The sequence below is a fragment of the Camellia sinensis genome, chromosome 15 (genome assembly GCF_055761805.1).
Source record: "Camellia sinensis isolate YWXY chromosome 15, ASM5576180v1, whole genome shotgun sequence".
Lineage (NCBI taxonomy): Eukaryota > Viridiplantae > Streptophyta > Magnoliopsida > Ericales > Theaceae > Camellia > Camellia sinensis.
In genome coordinates this window covers 98,422,450-98,432,520 of record NC_138975.1, presented here as the reverse complement: position 1 = coordinate 98,432,520, position 10,071 = coordinate 98,422,450, and the positions used below count along the sequence as shown (strand labels likewise).

Below are 10,071 nucleotides of genomic sequence, written 5' to 3'. Positions count from 1 at the left end.
CTCCTTTACTCTAAAAATGGCATCAACACACCCTAATTGTAATAGAGGCATTCGGATTGTCTAGAGTGATTGTGTGATGTGATCTAGTAGAGTGAATTACTTAGGGCACGACATCTGTCCCACCAAAAAGGTGAAGGGCTGAGACTACTCCTTCACCAAAACGACATCATTTTGGTTAGGGGGAAAAATATATATATATATATATTACAATAATAATAATAATAATAATAATAATAATAATAATTCCTTTTGTTTCAGTCAACACAACTGTGAGAAAGAGAGAGAGGGGCCTGAGGCAAAAAGAAGGCTCCGCACCGCCACTGACAAAGAGTATCATCGCTGGAGAACCACCACTCCTCTTCTCTCCTCCTTTTCCTTCTTTCATTTTTCTTTTTCTTCATCCTCTCTCAAAACCCTAACGCTAGATCTAGGGTTTTCAAAGAGCGGTAGCAATGGGTCATGATCTGGAGGCGACAGTGGATCTAAATCTAGGGTTAGAGTTTTGGGAGAAGAAGAAGAAGAGAATGAAAAGAGAAAGGGGCGACTATTCACCCGAAAAGAGAAAAGCGTAGCAGTGGGTGGTAGGCAGTGATGGCAATGACGATAGGTGGTGGGTGGTAATATGGGTTTTTGGTGGTGGCAGATCTAGATCTAGGGTTAGGGTTCAAGAAGAAAAAGATAAGGAAAAGGAGAATGAAGAAGAGGAGGAAAGGAGGGTGATGGTAGTGGTGGTAGGTGATGGGCGGTGATGTCGCAATCTGAGTTTCTGGCTGAAGATGATGGCAATGGTGGTGGATCTAAATCAAGGTCTCTCTCTCTCTCTCTCCCTCTCTCTCTCTCTCTCTCTCTCTCTCTCTTTTCTTTTCTTTTTTTAATTATCAGAAACCGAGTTTTTTTTTTTTTTTTTGATAACTGGATGTTCAGGCTAACTTGTGTGTACCTCAACTAATTTTAGGACTCTGATGTTAACAACTGGACAAACTTCTAATGGCCTCTTAAGGTGACTTGAACTCAAGATATTAAATTTTAGTATCAAGTCTTTACCACTCGATCAAATCCTTAAGATTTTTGTTTTTTAATCAAAAACAAAGTTGACACTCATACTATGCTACAGTGACATTGCTACCAACCCATAAGATATTATGTTGAACCAAGAAGTGTAGAGATGGAGGAGTTGATAATGCACAAAAATACAATCATCTCACTTAAATTAGGAGAAAAAATTTCTTCCATACAGGTTAAATGGTAAAACCTCTATAACACTATAGCTAGATGTAAATATGTTTCAAGGACCATCAAAGAAAGTGTTTGTTTTCCAAATATGACTATCACAAACATGTATTTGAATCATTTTATCAAGTTTCAGAGCATAAAGATTTATCTTCTTCTTCTTTTATAGAAATTATCATTATAGCAACTTGATTGATGTTTGGCCTAGCATCTGGTGATGGATTTATACACTTCAATGCTACCTGCAACAAGTTCACCATTCTCTCCTCATTGGCACCTTCCGAAATGAGGGTCTTGTCAAAAACTTCAGCGGTCCACTCTTCTTTGACCACCGAGTGGACCCATCTAGTCAAATCAATCCCGCTATTCTGGACAAGCTTCCCAGTAAGAAGCTCAAGTAGAATCACCCCAAAGCCATAAATGTCTACCTTGAAAGTACTGTATGCGCGAGTTTTAGAAGGATTGTTGTTTTTGAAACTATCGGATTGGGATAGGATTGATTGGTTTTGATGACTTTCCACCACCATTAGTCCATATTCACTGATATATGGATCCATATCTTTGTTGAGCAATATGTTGGAGGATTTTAGATTCCCATGTGCAATTCCATCATCGCGAAGCTCCTCATGCATGAAAGCCAAAGCTTGAGCAATGCTAGCTGCAACATTTATTCTGCTTCCCCAGTCGAATAATTGGCCATTTTGAGATTCTGAAATTAACAATGATGAGTCGAAACATTTAGTATTGTTATTTTCTGTTGTCAACTATGAAGTATAGACACTTCTAAAAGAAAGCCGTATCACTATCATATCTATTTTGGATATTGATCCTCCTCGGGTACTCGCAGGTATAGATCCAATACTTGAAATTTATTTCTCTAATTTTGGGAGGTATATATCATATACTTTTCAATACTTTAGATCACGTAATTGAATTATTAGTAAATTGAGAATGTAATAATAATTTTCCATATTTCACTTATTTCATACCCCCTTTTTTCACAACGTATTAAATTGACATATTGTTGATGTGTCATAGAGATGTCTCATATACATTACTACATCCATATTTTATAGAAAGTAAATATAAGTAGGAAAATATATAATGATACTAAAATTGAATTTCAACAATCAGACAAGCAAATAAACTTGTGTACACCATTTTTTTTTTCTATGTAACAATTAAATGTTAAAAAAGGGAAAAGTACTACAACAGTTTAGACTTAATATTGAAATTGAAATTTTATTAGACCTACTTTAATAAAAAAAAATTATTTAAAAAAAAAAACTGCCTACTAGTACTACCTTTTAAACTAATACCCAATTCCATTTAAATTGTGTATAATACAATACTAAAAGTTATAATTTTATTTTTTCATGAATTTATCTATATCTTTTTATATATTTATTTATTTTTTAAGAATTTTTTATATCATCATATCTCCATCATATAATACTCATACATTCTATTGTACTTCATAGGTTTTCAATGTATATTCTCTATCCCTATTTTCCTTATCTACAATAATGCTTAGGTCATGGAATCAAATATACTACCAGGCTAACCTTAGGAAGAGAAATAATCAAAAATTAATGAAATTTACCATGAAGAAGCTGGAAGAGGCTCCCATTATGCTGGAATTCATAAACCAAAAGCTTCTCTTGCTTGGAACAGTAATAGGCCACAATCGGCATCACATTCGGATGTTTCACTTGGTCCATCCTCTCCATCCTCTTCTCAAAATCCACCCGTGTCATCCCCCAATCCTTAATCCTTTTCACAGCCAACGTCACCCCTTCATCGACTAAAACCTTGTATAGGCTTCCATTCTTCCCTCTCCCAACCAATTCCGCGGGAGATTGGAGCAAATCCTCAAATTTCAACCCATTCATCACTGCGCTGGCAAGTACTACTAGCGAAGACGAACCCTTTCCACTTTCACCTGATGTTATTGAATACTCCGACCTGTTCTTGAACTCACTCGATGTACCACTACTCTTGTCTGTCCTGCTATCTACTACTCCTTTCTTCGCAATTGTCTTCTCACCTTTGGGTAAATTTTTCTTGAGAAATTTCACAGCAACAATGACCGCAACAATTAAACCAGCAACAAAAAAGCCCGAGTAGATAAGGAACTCTTTTTTTGAGGATCTTTTTGATTCCTTTGTAGGCGGTGGAGGTGTTAACATTGGACATGGATTTGACAAGGGTTGTCCACATAACTCAAGATTACCCGAAAAACTACTCGCGTTGAAATGACCAACGACATGAGGAATTGGACCGCTGAGATTGTTGTTGGAGACATTGAATTCTTGGAGATTGGAGAAGTCAAATTTTGGGATCTCACCGCTTAGATGATTGTTTTGAGCGAGAAATGAAAGCAAGCCTGAAATTCTGGACATGTCAGGGATCTGATTGGAAAAGTCATTGTTCGATATGTCGAGCCTTTTTAGATTACTTAATTGGGAGATATTGACCGGAAGGTTGCCAGAGAAGCGATTCCCACTTAGATACAAGTGAGTTAAATACCGGCAATTCGATATCTCTTGTTGGATCTCTCCACCAACATTGTTGTCATTCAGGCTCAAGACAGAAAGAGACTTAGCCTTGCATAAAGAGGTTGCATTAAGAACCCCGGTTAGATTGAACCGATCAAGAACTATCTTTCTCACAGACTGTAACTTGCTATCACATGACACGCCATGCCATTTGTCTGTACAAGGGTCTGAACTCATATTCCAACCAAAGCTTGGACCTATTTTCATGGGAGAGAGTTCTCCAATGAGTTGGACTAGCGCGAGCTTCACTTCTTCTTCCTCTGAATTCCCAGTCAGGAAGAGAAGAAAGAACACGAGAGAGACTACATGGATGGGAACGAGTACTCGAGCCATTGTTGTTGATGAAGAAGGAGAAGAATATTGGGGGGAAATATCAGTGTAATTGGGTTCTGGTTCTTATGAAGGTGTTTGGTTTATTGGCATTGTGGGAGAGGGACTAGGTAACAAGGTTGAAATGGTTAGTTATATTATTTTAGGGTTTGCCAATTGGCTAAATTTACAATGATGGTTTGTTGGTGTATGTGAGTGTGATTGACAAATGATGAGCAAAGAGAGAGACAAAAAAGGCACAAAGAAAACATTTTTAAAAATGAGAAGCCGGCAGGTGGAAATGGTCAAGTTCTGAAATTGTTATAAATTAGTTGGATTGCTTGCGTATATACAGTGGTTTGTGATGTTGCTAGTAACAATGATATACTAATCTTTGTATTCGGTCACTAGTGCACAAATGGTGCTTTCTTAGGGCAGAAGATGCTCCGTACTAGTGCCTAATTCTTATGTCCCTGTCGGAAAAAAAAGGGTAAATTATAAACACATTCTCTGATTTTTACTTAAATTACAAATTATTTTTTGCGATTTTAGAAATTACATTATGTCCCCTAATGTTTCTAATTTAATAACAAATAGGTCCTTTATAAATAAATCATCAAGTTAATTAACATTTTTTAATAATGTTAAACTTTTATTTCAATTAATAATTCAGATAATTTTATTATTGTATAGGTGAACAGTTAGAAATTTCACTTTTTCAATTAATTCTGTTAAATAAAAAATTCTGACATGAGAGTATTTGTATTTTTCCAAACCAAATGGGACAATTCGTTTTTTAAGTAAATCTCATGGGAGGTTTATTTGTAATTTACCCCAAAAAAAATAGATAAGAAATTTGTTCTTTTTTTCATTTGATTTTGATGAAAATTTTATATAATATATATATATATATATATATATATATATAGAGAGAGAGAGAGAGAGAGAGAGAGAGAGAGAGAGAGAGAGAGAGAGAGAGAGAGAGAGAGAGAGCGCACTAGGGAAATACTATACAAATATAACAATGCTTTGGATCTGAAATCATACCCATTAAAAATAATATGATACAGATGACTCAAGGGAAGAGGGGTAACTTAGAGGTGTGTGGTTTGAGTTGATTTTAAGAGAAAATCACCAACCAATTCACCATCAGTAATATTATGAAGCCACACATAACAATTCAGAATTATTATCTTATGATTCAAATTTATTCTACATATAGATCACATATTGTATAAATTTAATTTCTATCATACAACCATTTACCCAGAAAAATCTAGGTGGATAAGTTTAGGTTTCCGAACTTATTGATTCACTATTGGCGGATTGAGAATCTTTCAACCCGTCACCAATCTGGCTATCCTCAAAACTGACAAATTGGTTAAATATTTTGACCGATTAAGTTAGAAATACAAAATAGGAAAAAACGTAATGATCATATAACTTTAATATTTTTTTTCAAATTCAAACAATTAATTATTCTAAATCTCGACACACAACTTACAAATTAATTGAATGCATTATGTTGTTTAAAATCATATTTCATAAATTAATATACAAACAATCAAATTAAGAAAAAGAAAAATGTGCAATGAAAATTAGGGGTAGGTGTATTCTAATTAGAGATGTAAAAATGATCTGCCTACCTACCTAAGGCCCGGCTCAGCCCAGCCCAACTCTCTGAGCTAGGGCTTGGGCCATGCTTTTTTTGGACTAGTCCAGCCTACTGGCCCAATCAAGACCCGATCTGAGGCTTGACCCAAGGCCCAGTCCATCTAGTCCGCCCGAGGCTCGAGGCCCAAGGCCCAATGTGAATTTTAAACTAAAAAATATTAATAATAAATAAATAAAATGTTAGGCCCAGCCTCGGCCCAAGACCCAATTATCCTCTAGGCTTGGGCCTAGATTTTTTGTGGGAGCCCAAATCGGCCTAGGCTGGGGCAAAACCGATTTCGCACCCCTCATCAAGGCTTGTTATCTTCTTTGGTGGGTCTTACCCCGAGCTCACGATTCAAACCATTCATAATATTTTTTTTTTTTTTTGAAACAGCCAAAGAGGAATTTTATAGATAAATATCAAGCAAAAACATTGACAATTATCAATAAAAAGGCAAAGAGCAAAGGCTAACAACTCTCACAGTTGGTAAGACACCAACCCAAAAGAGAGCATAATACAGTTGTACTCCCCAAACACCATACCAGCAACCTCGAACACCATACCAGCAATGATCAGCAGCAGACTCTATATGAGACTCCATATCAGCAGCAGACTCCATAAACCAGCCCATAACAAATGTAAGCACCAAACTCCATACCAGCAGCAGCCCAGAGCAAGTTTTATTGATAAAGATCAATAACATCCCATAACAAAGCCAGATCAGCAACCCAGAGCAGAGCCAGATTATATTTTTTTTTGTTTTTGACACAGCCAAAGCAAAACAGGACAATAAGGTTGGAAAGTTATCAACCAAGCAGCCCACTAGACAGAACAGCAGGTCTCCAATGCACCAAGACAGGAATACCCCAGCAGGAGCATCTCCATTGCAGCAGCCTCAAGACAGCTCCAACCAAATGTCAGCTGCCTAAGGCAGATCTGCTCCCCAGACTCAATCTTATTTGCCTCAGGTTGATTAAGAAATCTTGAACAGAGAAATGGCAGTCCTTGAATCGGTGTTTGACCCACAGTGCAACTCTTATTTTGATCAACTCACACAGGTCCACGGATTGAGGCGAAGCAGATTTGAAGATGCACTCATTCCTAAGCTTCCACAGGGACCATATGACAGCTAAGGGAATGACCTTCCATATCCATTTTTCTTTCCTGTTCAAAGACACACCAGCCCACCAGTGAAGTATACCTTCTACTGAACCTGGAATAGCCCCCTTCAACTCCCACCAGTCCATCATATCAGCCCAAACCTTCCAAGCAAAGTAGCAATGCAGCAGGAGATGAGTAGAAGATTCAGGCTCAGAATTGCAAAAAACACATGCAGCAGGAGCATTGGCTTGTATCACTCCAATTTTCTGAAGAAAATCAGCTGACTTGATTCTATTTCTCCATGCTAACCAACAGAAGAATTGAACCTTAGGAGGGGCAAGAGAGTTCCAAACAAACTTGCAAGAAATGAGAGAGGGACTAAGGGAGTCAATTTCATTATTATATGCAGAGGAGACAGAAAATGACCCAGATCCTTCAGCTAACCAGACTAATTTGTCCTCCAGAACAGAACATGGAGCAGATGCAGAAGCCAGGAGCAAATTAAGCCTACTAACTTCCCTCTCTTCCCACTCATATAACCTTCTTCTGAATTGAAAATTCCAAGCCCCTGAATGTACCCTCCTGTCATATATTGATCTCAAGGATTCTTCCTTATTCACAACCAGTCTGTGAAGAGTTGGAAATTCATCTTTCAAGCTAGAATTGTTGCACCATATATCCTTCCAGAAGAATGTTCTATTCCCATCCCCTACCTTGATATGAACGTTATTGAGGTAAAATACCATCAGGCTATTTCTCCTCTCTGGTATAGATATAATACCTTTCCAAACACAAGAGAGCCTGCTGCTAGGGAAGGAAGAGGGGCTCCAGCTGTTTACATCCAAAAATTAGGTTCATTATATATTAATAACTACATAATTAAATCATATTTATCTTAATAATAGATAGTTTAGTTTTAAATTTATACGTCATATATTTTTTTAATGACAAATGTAATTCAATCATATAATTATTGTTGTCAAAATAATCTAATTTTTACATAAAAAAATATTTGGCGAAATCATACCTAATGAACGGTTTGATAAAACCAAGGTAGGCCCGACCTCAAAAGACAACGTGCACACCTCCTAACTTTTGTTATAGGACTGCAAATATTCAATCAATTTGATTTTTTTTTATCGATGATCTATTCAATGAATCTTACAATGTGAACAGTTCAGATTATCAAAAAAAAACTCGAATCGATACTCTACAAAAGAGCACAACAGCCTACTATGCTCAAAGGCATAGCAAGATCCCCAAATCCTACATTTGAAAGTGAGAAAAGTTAGTATAGCATTACTCATTTGTTCTATCTCCTTTGCCACTGAACGTATAAGCTAGTTTATTGACTCAAAATAATACAAATAAGTTAATCCTTTTTAGCAATATCTAAAAAAAATTGTTTATTGACTTATTTCGGCCATACCATCTCTCTACTTTTCCATATATTTTTTCATAATAGGTAAAAAAAAACCAACTTATAAATCATACCCAAACAAAGCACATGGCTAAGGATTTATTCAGCTCTAACAAATTAATTAACATAATATATGAGTTTCATAGACTCGGTTCAAGCAACACTGGCAGCAAAACATTTGAATAGGAAATGATATAGACATTTTTGTATTTGTTTCCACAGCTAGAATAATCTAATGTGCTTTGAATCAGTCTATAATTATAAATCCTTACTCAGAAATCAGCAGAGGCAACAATACCAAACGCAAATGTGATTTTCCATACAACTGTTGCATACCCAAGGCCCAAAATGCATAGAACTAAGGCCTCGTTTGGCTAAGTTGGTTGGGACTAAAAAAGCACAAACGACAAAATAGACTAAATAAATCAATAAGACAAAATTTCAATCCAAATCATAATTATTTCACTTTTTCTCTCATAAAATTAAAAAAAGTCAAAAAAAAATTGTCAAAATTATTTCACTTTTTCTCTCACAAAATTCAATAAAGTCAATAAAAAATTTACCAAACAACCTTTTTAATCTTAAGCTAAAAAAGCTCTAACTCTAAAAAGGTAACTAAATTTTTTTTTGTCAAATGGCAATTAACTAGGCACTTTGTGATGTATTGGACACTTAACCCCATAGTTCTGACTCTCTGAAATAGGGTGAGTATGATTTTGGATTGGTTCAGTAAATCATGATCAAACTATTACTTACGATTGCATAAAATTTGGAACCACACTAAGGCCTTGTTTGGAAATAAGTTTTTTTTAGTAATTTTTTAATTTTTTGATAAAATATGATGTAAAAAAAATTAGTATGTTTTGAATGATTTTTAATTTTTTTTACGAAAAGAAGTGCAAAAAATAGAGAGAAATAGTGAATCTTTGACTTTTTAGTATAAGTTGTTAACTTTTTTTATTTTTTTAGTGATTTTTTTACTTTTAAACTAAAAAGTGATATTACCTAAACAATGAAAATCTTAAAACCAAATTAAACCGAACAAGTAAACCGTGGTTCAATTCGGTTTGGAACCATGATTTTTAAAAACATTGTCATAATTCATAACATGATCATAAAATACTGTTCACAACTTAAAAGTTATTTATGTAATAATTTAGAATTTGTTGTACTACTATGTAAGAATAAACTTGCAAGAGTAAAAGGTTACAACTTATATATACATATATATATTTGATACTAATAAGATATTTGAGTATTTATGGTAGGTAATAAATTATATATATATATAACCAATCCTATTCAATTCCAAATCGGATCCGTAACTATAAAATCATGGACCGAATCGTGAATTACGGTTCACCTATTTTAAAAATCAAGACCAAACTGTACATTGGGAAAACTAAGCCAAATCATGCAGTTTGGTCTGGATCGGACCGGTTTGCGATTTTTTTTTTTTTTTACCCAACCCTAATTTGTTGGTCAAATTATACTGGCGATCCATATATTTTCATTTTTATGGCATTTTGATCTTTATAATTTTAATTAGTTCAATTTTTATTCTAAATTTATAATTTTGTCTTAAGTTGGTCTAATTGATTACAATTGTTAGTGTTTTTCATAAATAAAAACACACATAAACGACATATAATATGATTTATAAACAAAATTGTAAACTTGTTCAATTTAGTAAGTTGACTTTAACTAACTCAGTGATTATTTTTCTTCAAAAAACTCTAATTTCCGTTATCAATTAGATTAAATTGATACAAAATTTAAAATTAAAAGTCAAAATC

General features: G+C 34.8%; 2 protein-coding genes across 2 annotated transcripts; both read right to left on the bottom strand.

Annotated features, from left to right (window-relative positions):
• Positions 1 to 1,174: 1,174 nt before the first annotated feature.
• LOC114320009 (putative inactive receptor kinase At2g26730) lies at positions 1,175 to 4,205 on the bottom strand. The gene is made up of 2 exons (XM_028267098.2): positions 2,834 to 4,205; positions 1,175 to 1,939 (listed from the first exon to the last, which is right to left on the bottom strand). The coding sequence occupies exons 1-2, from the start codon at positions 4,119 to 4,121 to the stop codon at positions 1,356 to 1,358; spliced, it is 1,872 nt and encodes a 623-aa protein (XP_028122899.2). The 5' UTR covers positions 4,122 to 4,205; the 3' UTR covers positions 1,175 to 1,355.
• A 2,466-nt stretch (positions 4,206 to 6,671) lies between these two features.
• LOC145813146 (uncharacterized) lies at positions 6,672 to 7,601 on the bottom strand. Its single transcript, XM_082908418.1, has one exon. The coding sequence runs from the start codon at positions 7,599 to 7,601 to the stop codon at positions 6,672 to 6,674; it is 930 nt and encodes a 309-aa protein (XP_082764544.1).
• Between the last annotated feature and the right edge of the window lie 2,470 nt (positions 7,602 to 10,071).